The 19,304-nt window shown below is 38.8% G+C and overlaps 3 protein-coding genes and 1 pseudogene across 3 annotated transcripts; all 4 read right to left on the bottom strand.

The window, feature by feature from the left end:
* Nucleotides 1-7,352: 7,352 nt before the first annotated feature.
* LOC115676687 (PR5-like receptor kinase) lies at nucleotides 7,353-8,215 on the bottom strand. Its single transcript, XM_030599650.2, has one exon. The coding sequence runs from the start codon at nucleotides 8,213-8,215 to the stop codon at nucleotides 7,436-7,438; it is 780 nt and encodes a 259-aa protein (XP_030455510.2). The 3' UTR covers nucleotides 7,353-7,435.
* A 3,140-nt stretch (nucleotides 8,216-11,355) lies between these two features.
* On the bottom strand, nucleotides 11,356-12,435 carry LOC130140235 (PR5-like receptor kinase). The gene has a single exon (XM_056319083.1). The coding sequence runs from the start codon at nucleotides 12,414-12,416 to the stop codon at nucleotides 11,400-11,402; it is 1,017 nt and encodes a 338-aa protein (XP_056175058.1). The 5' UTR covers nucleotides 12,417-12,435; the 3' UTR covers nucleotides 11,356-11,399.
* Nucleotides 12,436-13,063: 628 nt separating this feature from the next.
* Nucleotides 13,064-13,924, bottom strand: LOC115676586 (LEAF RUST 10 DISEASE-RESISTANCE LOCUS RECEPTOR-LIKE PROTEIN KINASE-like 1.2). Its single transcript, XM_030599537.1, has one exon. It carries the CDS (start codon nucleotides 13,922-13,924, stop codon nucleotides 13,064-13,066), a length of 861 nt encoding a protein of 286 aa, XP_030455397.1.
* A 554-nt stretch (nucleotides 13,925-14,478) lies between these two features.
* LOC130140285 (LEAF RUST 10 DISEASE-RESISTANCE LOCUS RECEPTOR-LIKE PROTEIN KINASE-like 2.7) lies at nucleotides 14,479-15,532 on the bottom strand (annotated as a pseudogene).
* Between the last annotated feature and the right edge of the window lie 3,772 nt (nucleotides 15,533-19,304).

The raw sequence follows: 19,304 nt of genomic DNA, 5'->3' as shown, positions 1-19,304 counted from the left end.
GTAAACAAGTGAATTTTAGAAATATAAATGAATACCCTTTATTAGGCAATTTAGCATGATTTATATAGTTTGGATTCCTTCCATAATAACACTTTAATGGGAAAATTATGAAAAAAAAAAGTCATAAACATATTGTACGATATCAATTCAGCTCTAAACCTTTTGATTTTATCAATTTAATCATAAATCTTTCGAAGATTTGCCAATTTAATCATTCCAATCAATTTTGGTCGAAAATTAACGACGTGGATGTTGGCCGTGTTACATGGCAAGGCACAATTCTTGCAATTTTTTAATTTCTTCTGAATATTTTTTCTTTCCTTTTTTTCTTTTTTTTCCAACTCTGGGCCAGCAACCCTCACGCACAGCCAATAAGGGCTTCGTCAACCTCACCCAGTGGCTGGAGAGGGTCGGCTAGCCTCGCTGGCTCAATTTGGAAAGAAATAGAAAGAAAATAGATAAGAAAAAAAAATTAAATTATTAATAATTCAGAAAATTTAAAAAAATAATTACAAAAATTGTCCATGTCAACGTCGGCCATGCCATGTAGAACGGTCGACGTCCACGTCATCAATTTCCAGTCAAATTGACCGAAAAGACTACATTGTCGAATTTTCAAAAAGTTACATATGCAATCAAGTAACATAGTGACTTTGAGTATTTTCCTTTTATGGACTTCCCGAGTTTAATCTTTTGCACATAATAATACTAAGTACCGATTAGAGAATATATGTTTGATCGTCATACCAAAAATATACACGCGCGTAGTAAAAATGACACTGACAATATCCCATCACAACGATGATTCTTAAGGCACTGTTGCCTAAAACTCTATGACACCGAATTTCGCGACGCGCATGGGACGTCTTCGAAAACGTTACCATATGTGCATGGAGTTTTAAAAAACGTCATTGTCCGACTGGAAAAAAATGTCTCTATGTGCACGGTTTCTTGTAGCGGTTATCATTCAAGCCTTCGACGCCGCACTTTCTCCATATACTCCTCTGCAATTCTTTACGGATTTATTGTTTGAAGTGGCTTTCGTGCTGTCGGTGATGGGAAGCAATGGCGACCTCCAAGTCAACGTCGATGCCGGTCATTGGCACCGCGTTGAGGTGACGGCAGAAAGGGAGGGAGAGGGAGGGAGAGGGAGTATACGCGTTTTGGTTAAGGGTGTGCAAAATGGACCGCTCGTACCGGGAACCGCCTGAACTAGATCGGACCGGCCGGTTGGGTTCAGTTCCCGAGAGTATCGATCCGGTTCCTGGTTCCTAAAAGTGAAACCGGTGTCTGGGCGGTTCGGTTCTTGATTCTAAGGAGGAACCGGACCAAACCGAACCAATTATATATTTTTTTTTAATTTTATTTTCAAAAAATTAGTAAAATGTGAACTAAACCCTAAGTGAATTTCATCGACATAAATTCATTGACAAAAATTAGACATAAATTCATTGATAAAAATTAGTAAAATGTGAACTAAACTCTAAGTGTTTGACCCAAAAGAGAAAACTAAATCGTAAATGACCGGTTCCATTGGACCGGACCGAACTGAAACTGAATCGGTACGGTTCCTGGTTCTAGGACCAATCGGTTCGGTCCAGTTCCCAATTCTAGGACCAATCGGTCCGATCCCCGATTCCCAATTTTGAGAATCGGACCGGATCGGGAATCGATCATCCCGAGTTTCGGTGACTAAACTGTGCTCTTCTTGGACCACATATCAAGTCTTTTTAGGTGATAAGAACGTACGCAAATGTAGATCCGTCAAACGAGCAGGTCGGGTCGAGTCGAAAATGGTCCGATCTAAATTGACCCATTTTCACCCGACTCAGTCCAGATTGCTAAAACACTTCCATATTTAACAAAATTTATGAAAACTCATACCCAAATTGAGGTGAAAGCGTGGAGTAAACGAGGGCGAGAGAGAGTGAAGAGAGAGCATTGAGGTGGGTTTGGTCTAAATAAGTTGTGAATGCATATAATACTTATATTACTTTGGGCTTTATCATTTTAAATTTATTTATGACCCATTTACTGAATATAACTAAAATATGGAGAAAAGTGTAAAAAAAGTCCTAAATCTTTTTTTAGTGCCAATTTAGTCCTAAACTTTTTTTTGGTGCCAATTATATCCTAAACCTTTCGCATTTGTGCCAATTCAGTCCTAAACCTTTTGCATTTGTGCCAATTCAGTCTTTTTGGTTAATAGCTATTCACGTATCGAAGGACTGAATTAGCACCAATGCAAAAGGTTTAGGACTAAATTGGCACCAATACAAAAGATTTAGGACTGAATTGGCACCAAAAAAAGGTTTAGGACTCAATTGGCACCAATGCAAAAGATTTAGGACTAAATTGGCACCAAAAAAAGGTTTATGACTAAATTGGCACAAATACAAAAGGTTAGGACTTTTTCTTCCGAGTGATTCAGGATTTAGTTGGCAAGTACCTCATCTGTTCTCGACTACCTAATTTCCTAAATTACAATTATTCTTCTAAACTAGACACTACATTATTAATATATCTACCATTATCTTACTATATATATTTGTTATAAATATTTAGAAAATAATATATAGTTTGGTTTCAGCCGGTCACGTATTTAGTCGAGACAAGTTTGGAACCCTATTTAAAAGATCGCCTTGGGTTAAGGATGGATAGGAGTTAATGTTAGGGAACAATCGAGTATGAGTTTGGGGCAAAGTCTGTCGTCTCAAGCTACACAAGGATTCCGACCAAAAAAAAAGAAAAAAACTACACAAGTATAGATAATTGGAAAGAGAATAGCGATAATACGTCATAAGTAAGCAAGTGAATTTTAGAAATATAAATCAATACCGTTTATTAGGCAATTTAGCATGATTTATATAGTTTGGATTCCTTCCAGAATAACACTTTAATGGGAAAATTACGAAAAAAAAAGTCATAAACATATTGTACGATATCAATTCAGCTCTAAACCTTTTGATTTTACCAATTTAGTCATAAACCTTTCGAAGATTTGCCAATTTAATCATTCCAATCAATTTTGGTCAAAAATTAACGACGTGGACGTTGGCCGTGTTACATGGCAAGGCACAATTCTTACAATTTTTTAATTTCTTCTGAATATTTTTTCTTTCTTTTTTTCTTTTTTTTCCAACTCTGGGCCAGCAACCCTCACGCACAGCCAATAAGGGCTTCGTCATCCTCACACAGTGGCTGGAGAGGGTCGGCTAGCCTCGCTGGCTCAATTTGAAAAGAAATAGAAAGAAAATAGATAAGAAAAAATATTAAATTATTAATAATTCGGAAAATTTAAAAAAATAAAAGCAAAAATTGTCCATGTCAACGTCGACCATGCCATGTAGAACGGCCGACGTCCACGTCATCAATTTCCAGTCAAATTGACCGAAAAGATTACATTGTCGAATTTTCAAAAAGTTTATGACTAAATTAATCAAATTGAAATATTTATGATTGAATTGGCTGCTATATAATAAATTTAGGACTTTCTTTTTATAATTATCCTCATTTTAACATATTAGGAATGAAATTGTTTGAGATGATATCAGCGCATAAGTCCATATTTCGAGTATCAAGGATACTCATCCTTATTACTGTTACCGCTCGTGTCACCCTCGCCTTGTGAATAATGCTCACTTTTTCTTTTTGCCCTCTCTGTCCATATGTTCACAGCCTCAAGCACGAGCTGGTTTCAATTTCAATCCAATCAACACCAGTCAAGTCAAAGTCAATCTTTTAGAGGATCATTGCACCTGCAAAAGGGATGAAACTTGGGCCTTTAAAAGCAAGAATGGTGGGTGATTGGGCCCTGTAGATCCGGACCCCAAAGGAAGCATTCAATTACCTAGAGTGTCCAGTACGAGCCAAGACTGAGAATTCAAAACGAACAAGAGAATCATTGTTTCATAATCAGACCGGACCGACGGTTCAACCGGGGATGACTTCGATTTTCGACCAACTCATTTTCCCTCGATTTGGGCCAATTCGACCGATTTTTGTGGGACAATCCACTATTGATTAGTATAAAAAGGTCATTCACGAGAGAGTAAAACCGAGTCCCCCAAGATTGTGTATTGGCATTTTAAAGTGCAATCATATTGTGTTAATCAATGGTTTAAAGTTGGACTTAAACACTCTCTCAAAATGTCATGTTTCATGCAAAATATCTCAATGGAAAGACAAAAGTGAGAGAATCCATGCTGCTTTCGTGCTTGCTTCGTTGGGCTCCACATGCGAAGCCAAAAAGGCAGCCAGGAAGAAGAATCAAAAGGGAGATGGTGTTGGAGCAAACAAGGAGGGTACATGTAAAGGAAGAGGATGCAGAGGGATAAGAATAATGCTGCTTTTGGCATTGACTTGTTCCGACGCACTAACGAGAGGCTCTCTGTCTTGCCAAGAGATGAAACCTTTCCTAGGTGAACAAAGACCAAGACTTTGGTGCAACGAAGACACGAAGACCAAGACTTTGGCTTAGGACTTGGACTACTATTCCCATATAACAATTTGAACGCGCAACCCTCACTAAGTATCGAGTTTTTTTAGCTCATTCCTATTCTCAAAAGATCGCTCGCCAATTGCCCTACAATTCCCAGGGAACAGTATTAAGAACCACCCAATAAAGTATAGGGCCGTCCTTTTCTTTTGTAATATGACCTATCTCGCTAATGTCATCTTTAGCGACGAAGTAGGTGTCTTCCGGAAGAGAGAGGATCGTGTAATCCGAGCCAGACGAGCAATTGTGGCCTGGGTAGCCGCAGAGTACGGCAGGATCGCTGAGAATATGGGGATGTCGCTGAATTGGGATGAGAATGAGATGGTGTCACAAATGGTCGAGAAAGTGGAGTGGAGGCCATGGAAGCTCTCGCAGAAGGAGGAGGAGGAGGAGAGAGAAGGGGAGAGAATGCAGAGAAGGTGGGGGGTTGGCGTTTTCTTTGTTCTTCTCTTGATGAGGAAGGAGATGATTACGTGGCAATTTAGAATGGAGCGGCTAAATAATAATTCGGTCAAAGTCTTAAATGGTTACTAAAGAATATATTAGTTTGACTTTCATTTTTATTGGAAACTATATTCGAGTAATCCTATTTGTATAAAAAAGTTCAAGTAATTTAATAAGAACTCATTTTGGCCATTAGTCACTCGTCCAAAAACAACGACCAATTGTGCGAGCGTATAAAATTTTAAATGTCAATTTTCCGCAAGCGTTTCATTTGCAAGCTCATGATTGGCTTACCTAGAGTGTGTTTGTTTGGGAGAGAAAATTTCATGACGAAGGAAAATGCTTTCTGGAAAAATTATTTTCTAGGAAAATGTATTTTCCTTTTTAAAGTAGGGAATTTATTTTCCTAATTTTAAGCTTGCATATTTTCTTTGACTATCAATGGTTTTTCGTTGACCAATCATTTTCAGCAAACCAACGCGAGAAATTCTAGAGAACTAATTAGCAAAAAATTCTTTCGCGAAGACAAACCCACCCTACAATCAGGTTGAAGAAAGAAAACATGTTTATTGTGCGGATGGATTAAAGTCCACACGGCAACGAAATCCATTTACTATATCACCAAACAAACGCAAACAATTTCTACAATTCGACTCGTATTTTATTTGATCGGTCCATTATGTTAGTAAAATATTTCCTGGTCAGGAATTATCGATCTTAAAAGTATTTTGCAATAATAATTCAATTACGAAGGACCTTACAAAAGCCACTGTGAGTGATTGAAACTTCGTTTACCGTTCGAGGGGAGATTTACACCAATCTCTATTAGGACAGTCAAAATTAGAATGATTGGTTATTTTCTTGAATTCATTATTCCTCCATAATTGATTGGAAACTTCGAAAATGACTCTGGACTTCCATAGAGAAGTTTGCCCTTTCATTGGACCATTACCATTTTTGTCTCTTATTTAGAGTGGGCCTATTTCCGCTCCTATACGACTAAATCTACCATATTTTCATTAAAGAGTAAATGATTGTAAAAGTAAAGGAACCGGATTGCAAGCACTGAAAATTGAAGGTTGCGAGAAAGGTCAAGGGACAGGAAATTTGAAGTGTTGAAAGAGTACGTAAATATGCAAGAACAAGTGTTCCGTGATTAATTATGGGAAACTATGCAAGGATTATAATGTGGGTTTTTATATTTAACTAATAGCGGTAATTTACGAACAACTATGAATTTTGAATCTATAGATAACCGTTAATACCAAAAAATTATGTTTTTCGAAAAATTCTACTTGTCGGTCCAAAGTAAAATGAAAAAACCTCGATTTTCTTAAATTTCCTGAATTCCATCCTTTTTGAAGAATTTAGTTTTTTGGAACACTATAATCGAACAAATGGGGTGTCTACAACCATGATTTAGTTAAGTGATTCTAGCACAGTTACAAGAATGACCTTTGTTTTTGCCACCATTGCCGATGTCATGAAACCACGAATTACTATGAGATCCCTTAAACGCACTTCAATGATCGAGATAAGAGTGGAACGTCAAAAATTTATTGGACTTGGAGCTTTGTTAATTACATTCTTTTCTTAGAAAAAGAAATCCGGGAGAGTTCTACAAAATAATACGTGAGGAATATGTATAGGAGAATGTATAGTTAACGAGTATCTCAGGATTACTAATTGAGCATAAACGACAATGAATTGCTAAAACGCTGATCACACTCAACCACGAAGGAAATTGGTGCATTTACAATGGTAACATTTGTTGCTTAACTGGTTCTCTAGCATAGTCTGCAATAAGATCCTTAAATGAAATGACACAGCTTTCACTATACGTAACATGGATTAGGCATACTCAATTAAAGAGTTCAGGTGATCGTACGAATGAAGGTTTTTCAATAAAATTTGTTCAACATGTCATCGATTTTGCATAATCTAAATCCGATTTGGATAAATGACGAACTCTACTGATATTATGAAATAATGCACATTTCACTTTTTTTTGTGCATCATACATAAAAATTGGGATAAGTTACTAGAAGTCTTAAAACCTGTCACGAAATTACAATTGAATCCTAAAACTTTGAAAAAGTGCAATTAAGTCGTAAAACTTGCTACGAAAGTGCAATTAAGTCGTAAAACTTGCTACGAAAGTGCAATCGAGTCCTAAAACTTTCAAAAATTGCAATAATGGAAAAGCTTAATTGGACCAATTTGACAAGTTTTAGGATTTGATTACACTTTTTGAAAGTTTTAGAACTCAATTGTACTTTCGTGATAAGTTTTAAAACTTAATTGCACTTTTTGAACGTTTTAGAACTTAATTGCACTTTGATAATAAGTTTTAAGACTTCCAATGCACTTATCCTCATAAAAATTCAACCTAGACATTTGATCCCAATAATCATTAATATGTCTAGAAGTGCTTTTTTCTAATAATCAGTTACAAACTATCATCAGTCTCATATAATTGATATTGAATTGACACTAACTTGAGTCATCACTCCTTTGCAAAGACGAAATTTCACCTGGAGAAGCTACGAGCGATTTTGGGGGAGATGAGAATGCTGGTTTGGGAGGAACTTGCAAGGCCTCAACACTTCCTTCTAGCATCTTCACAACATGGGTCATAGATGGTCGAGCTCTTAGATCGATTTGAATGCACCATAGGCTTATTATAATCATCTTCTTCGCGATTCCTTCGTCCTCCTCATTCGTGATCCCGCACAGCCCAAGCTCTCCTTGGAGCTCCAGGCATCGGTGGACCCAATGAGGGAAGTATGTTTCGCTAGTATGATCTACCATGACTTCAATGTTTTTCCTCTTGCCGACCATCTCTAGAACCATCATGCCATAACTATAAACATCTGATTTGTGGGAAACCCCTCCAATGTTCCTCATGATCAGCTCCGGAGCAATGTATCCGGGGGTGCCTCGGGCACCTAGCATAGACACGATGCTCTGTTCTCTTGGGCATATTTTGGCAAGACCAAAGTCAGAAATCTTGGGACAATAGTTTATATCGAGAAGGATGTTGTGAGGTTTTATGTCGAAGTGCAAGATCCTCGTCTTGCAGCCTCCATGCAAGTACTCTAACCCGTGAGCTATGCCGAGAGAAATCTGGTACAATGTGTCCCAACTCAATTGTTGATCTACCTCCAAAGTGTTACTCCTGTTGAATATGAACTTTTCAAGTGATCCATTGGGCATGAACTCATAAACCAACGTGAGGATAGCCAACGCCATTGTGAGGATAGCCAACGCCATCGACGTCCCCGCAGCTGAACGTCTCGGTGCAGTTCGAGTAATAATCCTCGCCCAGGGAATGAGGAGTCTTGATAAAGATCAGGAACAGTGGAAACAGCAAGTGGAGAATGAGAGAAGAGGATGGAGAAGGAACCCAAGAAAGAGACATGGCGGTTCCCGAAGGAATGGGAATGCGGGTGCTCGAGAGAGGAAATGGAAGGCAAATTGAGGGTTTGGAGAAATAATCCAAGAAAGAGAGAGCAAAGTAGCATCTCGAGACGCGGGACAAGAGAACCGACAAGGTCAACGGGTCGACGATGAGCCACGAAGCACCTCCAAGACCTTGACTTAGGACTTGGACTGGTATTCGTTCCTATATAACTATTTGTACGCGCAACCCTCATTCATTAACGAGTTTTTTGAGCCCATTCCTAAGCTCAAAAGATCGTTACCCAATTGCCTTACAATTAATTCCCAGGAAATAAAATTGAGGACCACCCCCATAAAGTATAGGACCGTCCTTTTCTTTTGTAACATGACCCATCTCGCTAATGTCCTCTTTGGTGCCGAAGCAGGTGTCGTCCGGAAGAGAGAGGGTCGGGTAATCGGGGCCAGACCAGCAATTGTGGCCTGGGTAGCCACAGGGTACGGCAGGATCACCGACAGTCCAGGTTATGGGGATGTTGCCGCATTGTGACGAGGATGAGATGGCGTTGCAAATGGTCGAGAAAGTGGAGTGGAGGCCATGGAAGCTCCCGAAGAAGAAGAAGGAGAAGGAGAGAGAGAAGGAAAGAGAATGCAGAGAAGGTGGTGGGTTGGCATTTTTCTTTGTTCTTCTCTTGGTGAGGGAGAAGATGATTGTGTGGCAATTTAGAATGGACCGGCTAAATAATAATTCAGTCAAAGTCTTAAATTGTTACTAAAGACAATATTAGTTTGACTTTCATTTTTATTGGAAACTATATTCGAGTAATCCTATCTGTTTAAAAGGTTCTAGTACACTAATAACAACTTATTATGGTCATTAGTTACTGGTCCAAAAACAACGACTAATTATGCGAGCCTATAAAATTTAAAGTCTCAATTTCCTCAAGCGCTTCGTGCGGAAGCTCATGATTGGCTTACTTAGGGTGTGCTTATTTGGGGGAAAATTTTATGATGGAGGAGAAATTATTTTCCAAGAAAATGTCCTTCCCTTTTTAAAATAGGAAATTCATTTTTCTTAATTTTAAGCGTGCATATTTTCTTTGACCATAAACGGTTTTTCGTTGACCAATCATTTTTAACAAACCAAACGCGAGAAATTCTAGAAAATTAATTCGCGAAAAATTCTTTCGCAATTTGCGAAAACAAACGCACCCTGAGTTGAAGAAAGAAAACATGTGTATTGTGCAGACGGATTAAAGCCCACACGGCAACAAAATCCATTTATCATGTATCGCCAAACAAACGCAAACCATCATGACTCGCTCACTACAATTTCACTCGTATTTCGTTTGATCGGTCCATTATGTTAGTAAAATATTTCTTGGTCGGGAATTATCGATCTTGAAAGAACGTTGCAATCATAACTCAATACACGAAGGACCTTACAAAAGGCATGTGAGTTAATGAAACTTCGTTTAAGGTAAGAGGAGCGATTTATACTAATCTTTATGAGGACAATCAAAATTAGAATGATTGGTTATTTTCTTGAATTCATTATTTCTCCATGCATGCAATTGATTGAAAACTTCGAAAATGACTGTGAACTTCCATAAAGAAGTTACCCCTTTCATTAGACCATAACTCTTTTTGTCTTTTATTTAGAGTGGCCTTGTTTTCACCCCCATACGACTAAATCTACCATATTTTCATCAAAGAGACAAAATTGCCATTATATCATCCAACAAACATTTAAAGTGGCGAATTCCAATTTTATTCATTTTCCTCTTTTTTTTATTTTTTTTATTTTATGTTGGATCTAGTTGCCACAGTTATGAGTATCAAATGTTTTTTTCTTTTTTTTAAAGAAATTAAGTGGGTATTACCGAGCAAGAAATTTTCGAGATACCTAATTTTCTGGTATTGATAATTATTTATAGATTCAAAATTCAGAACTGTTTGTCAATTACCTCTATTAGTTGAAATATAAAAACCCACGTTAAATCCTTGTATAGTTTCCCGTAATCAATCACGGAAAACTTGTTCTTGCGTATTTACTTTCATCATTAAGCTGAGATTTACTCTTTCAGCACCTTCAATTTCCTGGCCCTTTACCTTCCTCGCAACCTTTAATTTTCAGTGCCATTCCGGTTTCTTTACTTATACAATCATCTACTTACCGGTTTAAATTAAAATAAAATAAACCTCAATTTTCTTAAATTTTTAGGAATTCTATCCTTTTTGAAGATTTTCGCTTTTTGGAACAATAATATCGAACAAATGGGGTGTCTACAACCATGATTTAGTTAAGTGATTCTAGCACAGTGACAAGAATGACCTTTGTTTTTGCGGCCATTGCGGATGCCAAGAAAATACGAATTGCTATGAGATTCCTTAAACGCACTTCAAAGATGAAGGTAAGAGCGAAACGTCAAAAATTTCTTGGACTTGGAGCTTTGTTGATTACATTCTTTTTTTAGAAAAAGAAATCTGAGAGAATTCTACAAAATAATATGTGAGGAATATATTTACGAGCATGTACTCAGGATTACTGATTGAGCATAGATGACAAGGAATTGCTAAGACACTGATCCCACTTAAATCATGAAGGAAGTTAGTGCGTTTACAATGGTGTGTGTGTGTGTGTGTATATATATATATATATTTGGTCAGATAATGGTAACTTGTATTGCTTAACTGGTTTTCTAGCATAGTCTATAATAAGATCTTTAAATGAAATGACATATCTCTCAACTATACTTGATATATGGATTAGACATACTCGATTCAAGAGTTCATGTGAATTTGGTTCGCACGAATGGAGGTTATTCAATAAAATTTGTTTAACATGTTATTAATTTTGCACAATCTAAATCCTATTTGTATATACAACGAAGGCTACTGATATTATGAAATAATGCACATTTCACTTTTTTTTTGTGCAACATACCATAGAAATTCAACCTAGACATTTTATCGCAATAATAGTTAATACGTTTACCGGTGCTTTTTTTAATACTACATTACAAACTATTGTAAATCTCATATTATTGACATTGAATTAACCCCAACTCGAGTCATCACTCTTTTGCAAAGACGAAATTTCACCGGGAAAAGCTACGAGCGATCTTGAGGGAGATGAGAATGTTGGTTTGGGAGGAACTTGCAAGGCCTCAACACTTCCTTTTAGCATCTCCACAACTTGGGTCATAGATGGTCGAGCTCTCGGATCAATCTGAATGCACCATAAGCCTATTACAATCATCTTCTTCGCGATTACTTCGTCCTCCTCATTTGTGATCCCCTGTAGCCCAAGCTCTTCTTGGAGCTCCAAGCATCGGTGGACCCAATGAGGGAAGTATGTTTCGCTAGTGTGATCTACCATGACTTCAATGTTTTTCCTCCTACCGACCATCTCCAGAATCATCATGCCATAACTATAAACATCTGATTTGTGGGAAACCCCTCCAATGTTCCTCATGATCAGCTCCAGAGCAATGTATCCGGGGGTTCCCCGGGCACCTAGCATTGACACGATGCTCTCTTCTCTTGAGCATATTTTAGCTAGACCAAAGTCAGAAATCTTGGGACAATAGTTTATATCAAGAAGGATGTTGTGAGGTTTTATGTCGAAGTGCAAGATCCTTGTCTTGCAGCCTCTATGCAAGTACTCTAACCCGTGAGCTATGCCGAGAAAAATCTGGTACAATGTGTCCCAACTCAATTGTTGATCTACCTCCGAAGTGTTACTCCCGTTGAATATGAACTTTTCGAGGGATCCATTGGGCATGAACTCATAAACCAAAGCTCTTTTACTTCCTTCAAAACAGAAACTCAAGAGGCTGACAACATTGACATGAGAAGTCCTGCTTATGCTTGCAACTTCATTGAACAATTCTTCGGCGTCGCCTTTCAACTTCTTTAGTAGCTTCACCGCCACAAGCTGGCCATCTTGAAGCTTGCCTTTGTACACGTAGCCATAGCCTCCCTGGCCTAACTTTTCTTCTAAAGTGTTGGTCATCCTCTTAATGTCTTTGTAGGTGTATCTTTTCGAAGAGACAAGTCTCTCGATTTTCATTTCGCCATCGAAATGGTCGTTCCCCTGCTTTATCAACGCCATTATTTGTCTAATCATTGGTCTCTTTCTTAAGGAAAGCATTAAAATTAGGGTAATCCCAATTCCAGCTCCTGATGCGGCTATTCCTGATAAAACAGAGAATATTTTCAAACAGCAATCTCACTTCCATCTCTTTATCGAGGCTTCTAAGTTGCGAATCCTTATAGGAAATATTCAACGAAAAACACGATTTAACGGATTACCTATTATAACTCCTGTCCTCAAACTGCCACGTTTCCCTGCTAGGACACAAAGGCTTATCAAATAAATCCTTAATGAAGTTGTGATGAAACTAGTAAAAGAGTGCTTCCAACAGTGCAGTAGATCGTGCATAAATCTCGTATGGAAGAATTTATCGCTCATGCTTGGATCCACACTGAAAAACGGTTTTATATGTAGAGTTCAAATCAATCAATGTTATATATTCAAACTGTGCACTAAACTACGCTGAAATTACACAAAGAAAGGCAAGCTGTTTTAGTCCAACGTTTGCAAATTTTAACGTGAATTTGGTCTTCAGTCGGTACATTTATACCATTAGATCTTGTGGGACGCAGACACCAACCTCATGATCAGACAATTGAGGCGGCGAAGGTTGCAGTGAAGTTTTAATCCACACTGTCCCTCCGCACGTACAAATGAAAGATCATGCAAAACAGTAGATATGAAGCCTCAGTCAAGAAGCGCAAACAGAAAATTGACTCCGCTATGCACTTATCATCATTGCAGGTTTGAGAATGAGGACCATCTTGGCAAAAGCAAACGAAATTATTGTTCTCGAAACCACACCGTCCCTCACTTCCCTCGCAGTTGCTGCAATTAATTGCAGTCCAGTTCAAAAGGAACCCCATCTTTATAATCTCACTGTAGTTCATAGACGCCAAGCTAGTGATATTTGCATTAACATCAACAGGTACACTAACTGGAGGATCGCAGGAGCTGACGGCGGAATACAAATCTTGCGCTGCTGTCTTGGGGAAAAGAGCAAAAGAATAGTGGGTGTAGTCGCTAGCACAGTCCACTGGATATGTAAAACCTGTCGGCTTCGAGGTGCAATTATAGTAGAAGAATAAATCGTCATTTGCGGAACTAAGATTGAAAGGCGTCCTTTCGAGGCTGTTATTACGCGGCGGAGCACCACAGGAGTCCTGGTTCACGAGGGCATTAACCAGGAGGAACGAATGGTTCGCATAGAAGATATCCTTGACGATGAACTCACCGTCCGAGAAATTCAGCACCGGGTATATCTCTTTGCAGTTAATCTCGAAATTCGGATAGCCACAGTAGGACTCCTGCAAGCCAGAAATCCAAAAAGGGTAGCTGATGTTCGGACCATATCCGCAGTTCCGAGGCACGCAGGCCTCGTATTGCACACCATCCGATAGAGCCTGATAGACTAAGTTGGTGAAGACGATGACAAGGACCAATTGGTGACGATTAGCTACACACATGAAGTTTTGGAGATTCATTTGGACTGGAAGGAGGCAGAGGATGGCAGAGAATAGGATAAGGAGGTAGGGAGAGAGTGAGGAAAGCATTTGCGGAAAAATCAAATGGAGTTGGTTTGAATTGGTCCGGTCTCCTAATCACCGTCGCCCGCTAGTTCATCAACTTTGCCCTAAAAAATCCTGAGGGCCAAACCATGAAACGTTCCAAGTCAAAGCGACCTCTAAATTACAATTGGGTTGGAGGACTCACCAACGTTTTGAAATGTTGACATTGGCGATCTACCTAATCATTAAGAACAAATCCTGCTAAGCAACGCAAATTAATTATTGATTTTTCTTGTTTGACCTTCCAATGCCAAATTTTAGTCCTAACAAAAATTAAACATTTATGTTGCACATTTTGCGGGGATTCTTGTCCAAAACTGGGGTTCTCACTCCTCTTAATGTAACTTATAACCCAATGTGGTTCTAGAATTAGTCAACACCCGCGTTAGGTGTCTTCACCTTTAGTATTTGTTAGTAGTATCTGTTGGAGAAAGGATTTGATTTGATTTGATTCTTGACTCCGATTCTAATCACATAGATTGAAGACTAATTGATTCAGTCGGTTCACTAGTTTCCGATTCGAGGCCAATGGGGCACTGGACCAAGTCAGACATGGGCACAACATGGCCCATTCGAAAAAGGAGGAGGTCCAGGCCTTGGGACTCAGCCCAATCCAAGTGGTGGATCGGGTTGGATGGGTCCAGATTAGAGACCCGAATCCACTCAACCGGGTCTAGGGACGAATCCCTACCCAATTTTCCAACCCGGCTTCCTCCCCTACACAATCCCAACCAGGTCATTGAATAGGCTCCATCAAGGCAAAAACAATTGAATTCTTCCCTTGTCCAGCCATACCCGGATGTACCCCCCGATTTATTGCAATTTTCGCACTGCGATGTGTTGGCAATCCAAATGATCCCAAGGCTTTTGTTCAAGACCTCCCTAATAATAGCAGTATCGTTGCCGCCCTCCAAAGGTTGTGGTAGCCCTGGAGCTTCACTTCTTGAAATCGGGACAAGGACACTGAAGTTGCATAGCTCATGTATGGGACTTGCAAGGTCCACATCGAGAGCAAAGTAGCCATCTCGAGACGTGAGACAAGAGAATTGATAAAGTTGAGGGGTGGCCGATGAGCCACAACCGTAGAATACAGTGGAATTGAGGTCACTGGAAGTGTTGTCGAAGAGACTGAAGGCTAAAGTGGTGTTGATATATGTATGAAGACATATATCTTCCGATAAATCTGTCCTAGCCACCTCGAGGATCTGCCTGCTCCTATTCATGTGGATCACCCGATATTTCTAGAACACCATGGACAGTGTCAGGCCATATTCGTCACAGTCGAGCTCGTAGCCTGGATATCCACAGTATGTTTTTTGCTCATTATGCCTGAAAGGATAGCTGATTTGTTGATCTCCACAATCAAAAGGAATGCACCCTTGGTACGGTGCGAAGTCGCCGGAAGCTGGCACGGGGACGTAAATCTGGAGGAAGATGATGAAGAAGAAGGAGAGAGAGAGAGGGACGTGACATGGTAAGATTCGTCCAAAGGGAGTTGATAAATGAGCAAACAAGGAAGGACATGTAAAGGAAGAGGATGAATTAGCGCTGCTTTGGGAATGACTTGATCCAATGCACTAATGAGAAGCTCTTATTCTTGCCAAGAGACTGAGACCTTTCCTAGGTGAACGAAGACCAAGATTTTGGTGTACGAAGACACGAAGACCAAGGCTTTTTGGCTTAGGACTTGGACCGGTTTTCCCATATAACAATTTGGACACGCAACCCTCCCCCGTCTTTTGAGCTCATTCCTAAGCTTAAAAGAACGCTAACCAATTGCCTTACAATTCCCAGGGAGCACACAAAAGAACCGCCCCATAAAGTATAGAAGCGTCCTTTATTTTCGTAATTTGACCTATCTTGTCAATGTCTTTTTCGGTGACGAAGCAGGTGTCGTCCGGAAGAGAGAGGGGGGATGATTTTTGAAAATGACTCTGGACTTATATAGAGAAGTTAGCCATTTCATTAGACCATAACTCCTTTTTGTCTTTTATTTTTTTCTCATATCCATATTTTAGGGGGGAGGGTGGTCGAGCTTGATGCACTTTTTAAAAAACAATAGTTAGAATTTTATTAAAATTTCTACAAAAACATTCAGGGGACTTAAATTTAGTGTAAATTTTCATTATTAATTTTTTATAGAATTACAGTATCAAACAAATAAAGTAGCAGTGATAAAAATTATCCGTATTCTCTTTCACACTATCAATCTTCAGTAAGCGCACGACTCGTTGGAGTGTGGTTCGATGGCTTGTATTTTATCTTTGGCTACAATGAGATTAAGAAATTAATGGTCTTAAAACATTTCGAATAAGAACTTCATCTGTAATCAAGTATTACAATGATTATAGTATTTTCCCTTTCTGGACTTCTCAAGTTGATATTTTGCGGCACAACAACACCAAAAAACTATCAAAGAAAAAAATGCATGATCGTCGTCCCAAAAACACACACATAGGAAAAATAACACTTAAGTCCTAAATTTTAGCCAAATATATAATGTCATCCTTAGACAGTTAATTTGTTTAATCTGGTCCTTGAACTATTTCTAAATGTTCAATGTAGTCCATTTATTTGATCGAACAAGGGAGAAAGTCATCACAAGTCCCCAAATTGTTGTGAAATGCTCAAGTCTAATCCTTAAACTATTGCAAAATGTGCAATCCAGTCTCTAAATTATTGCAAAATGTGCAATCTAGTCCTAAACTTTCATTGTGTTTAGTCTAGTCCCTCAACTTTCCATAACAAAGTCAAATCAATCTTTCAAATTTTTACCATCCACAAGTTTGCATAATTAAACTATTGACCGGATTTCATAATATCTTTTCATTTTCAATCTATTTCCTAGATCAACAAACTAAAGTATTCTATCCTTTTATTAGATTTTTATCTTTTCGGTAGTTATAAATATTATGATAGTTTTACCTAAGTATATTGTAGTTTGTGATCTCTATAATAGTAAAAATAAACCTCATTAAGAGTTGTATCGGGTTGATATTCCTACTATTAAAAGTATAAGTGATTTTCATAAGGATATCTAGAGACGAAATTAATTTCTCAATAGATACACGTACTAATATTAATCTAAAACTTATCCATAATCTTTTAAATAGATAAAATTTTCAAGCTTTCATCTTACATGTTTTCTTAATTAAGTTTAGTTAGAACCGTGTGTTTTATTTTGTAAAAATACCGTGTTTTTACGGATCATTTACTATGGAGCTTGAAAACGCACCCTCGAGCCAATCATGTTATTGTTTATTCGCACTGTGCTATAGATTTCTTGAGGATCACAGCAAATGCAAAAGGGACGAAACATGGGCCCTTTAGAAGCAAGAATGGTGGGTGATTGGGCCCTTTAGACTCCTTCCGAACTTCAGCCTCTCTAGTCCGCTTGCTATCGTGGCTAGAAGAGAAGCACAAGGCGACAATGGAGGACAAGGAGTAGGAGCTGTGGAGGCGAAGAGAGATGAACGAGAAGGAGACGAGGAGGAAGGGGAAGGCGGCTACAAGAGAAGCACGAGGCAACAAAGGAGGACGAGGAGGCAAAGTTTTTGGAGGCCGAGAGAGATGAGCGAGAAGGCGGAGAGGAGGAAAGGGGAGGCGTGCAGCGACGAGAAAATGAGCTAGGCCTGCATGGTGCATAAGATAAGACGATAGGGTTCCCCAATTTTGGAAGACTCTTTTCCATTGATGGAAATTGTTTCCATTGACCCATTCGTTTTCCTTTGGCCAAACGCCGAAAAAATCGGAAAGCCTTTTTCTCGGAAGTTGTTTTTCGCGAAACAAATGAAGCCTTTGATTCAAAAAGATAGAAAAATTAATTGCTTTGATAATCGGATCGAACCAACAGTTTAACCGGGCTTTAGTTCGATTTTCGGCTGATTCATTTTTTCTCAATTTGGGCCAGTTCAACCAATTCATTTGTTGTCAATTTTCGGCCAATTCATTTAATATTAATTAGTATGAAAGGATCATTCACGAGAGAGTAATACCAAGTCGTCCCAAAATTAGGTACAATAAGCACCGGGTTAACTAGGAGATCGACCTTTCGACCAAAAAAAAAAAACCAGGAGATCGACCCTTAGACCCTCGGATTAGCGCGGATAATCCACAAAATTAATTCTGATTTTAAAAGTTGATATTTCCTTTTTCCCACATGGGCCCGACATTCGAAGCTCCCTTCACAAATTTGCAAAATTATAAGCCCATCATGGGGCTCACCACCTAATGCTGATAGCTACACTGTTGCACCATTTTTCCTTGAAAACAATTTGAGGGGTGGCATTATTCTTGAACAAGGTTGAGAATATGCTGTGCGGATGATGATAATTTGAAGTTGATGGTTGATGCATGTTCCCTTTAGTTTCAGAAACTCTGAAGAAAAGTCCCACCAAATTGAAGAGACTCATAGAGAGAGGGAGAGAGAGCCGAAGAAATTGTGGGCTCCTCACTATCTTCAATCACCAAAATCAACATTGTCCATTACATCATTCATGTCCCCTCTCTCTTTCTTCCCCATGAATGGACCACCTGATACATGTGTGTCCACCACTCAAATGTTGTTCCAAGAATCGTTGTGGTAATGGGGGACATGCAGCATGATCATCGAATCCTAGCCGTCCATGCATGCTTGGGCCCCTCACAAATATAACTCAAGTATTAGGTCATGTTCAAGAAATATAACACCTATTCAAGTAACCCTTTCGGGGATTTTAGATGTTTGTACCCTAGAAATTAAAGTGGGGTTTATTTTGCGTTCATTACCAAAAATAATCTTATTGACGTGTCATGAGACGCAGAACGATTAACGTCCACATCAGAGATTTCTGGTCAAAATTAGTCATAATGACTATATTGGCAAATTATCAAAAGGTTTAAGACAACATTTGCTATACTGAAATATTTATGACTTAATTGACCTCCGTATAATAAATTTTATGACTTTTTTGATAATTATCTCACCAATTGAGTGCATAAGAGAATAGAAAGATTGAAGAGCAACTGATGCTTCGATTTGGGCCTGTCACCTTTGATTAGGTTATGTTTGATGTATATCTTCAAGACGGAAATTGGATGGTGAGACTTTGCCTGTCAATCTGTGTTGTCTCAATAGCTATTGAAAAGACATGAAGGATGAGATGTGCTTTCAATGCTTTATGATATATTAGGTCCATGTCATGTCCTTCTTTCAACTTGATCCAGAAACCTATGATATCCTCTGAGAGATCGAGAGACAGAGAGAGAATTTGGGATTTAAAACTAGCCCGGCATAGTTTAGATTTTTTCGCGAGAA

Source organism: Syzygium oleosum, unplaced genomic scaffold, assembly GCF_021117445.2.
Source record: "Syzygium oleosum isolate NSW1041296 unplaced genomic scaffold, Sole_v2.1 Sole_v2.17, whole genome shotgun sequence".
NCBI lineage: Eukaryota > Viridiplantae > Streptophyta > Magnoliopsida > Myrtales > Myrtaceae > Syzygium > Syzygium oleosum.
This window is presented reverse-complemented; position numbering and strand designations above follow the sequence as displayed.

Bases quoted from the DNA above. Each gene is read 5' to 3' on its own strand.
- LOC115676687 (XM_030599650.2), bottom strand. From the start codon at position 8,215: ATGGCGTTGGCTATCCTCACAATGGCGTTGGCTATCCTCACGTTGGTT.
- LOC130140235 (XM_056319083.1), bottom strand. From the start codon at position 12,416: ATGAAAATCGAGAGACTTGTCTCTTCGAAAAGATACACCTACAAAGAC.
- LOC115676586 (XM_030599537.1), bottom strand. From the start codon at position 13,924: ATGAATCTCCAAAACTTCATGTGTGTAGCTAATCGTCACCAATTGGTC.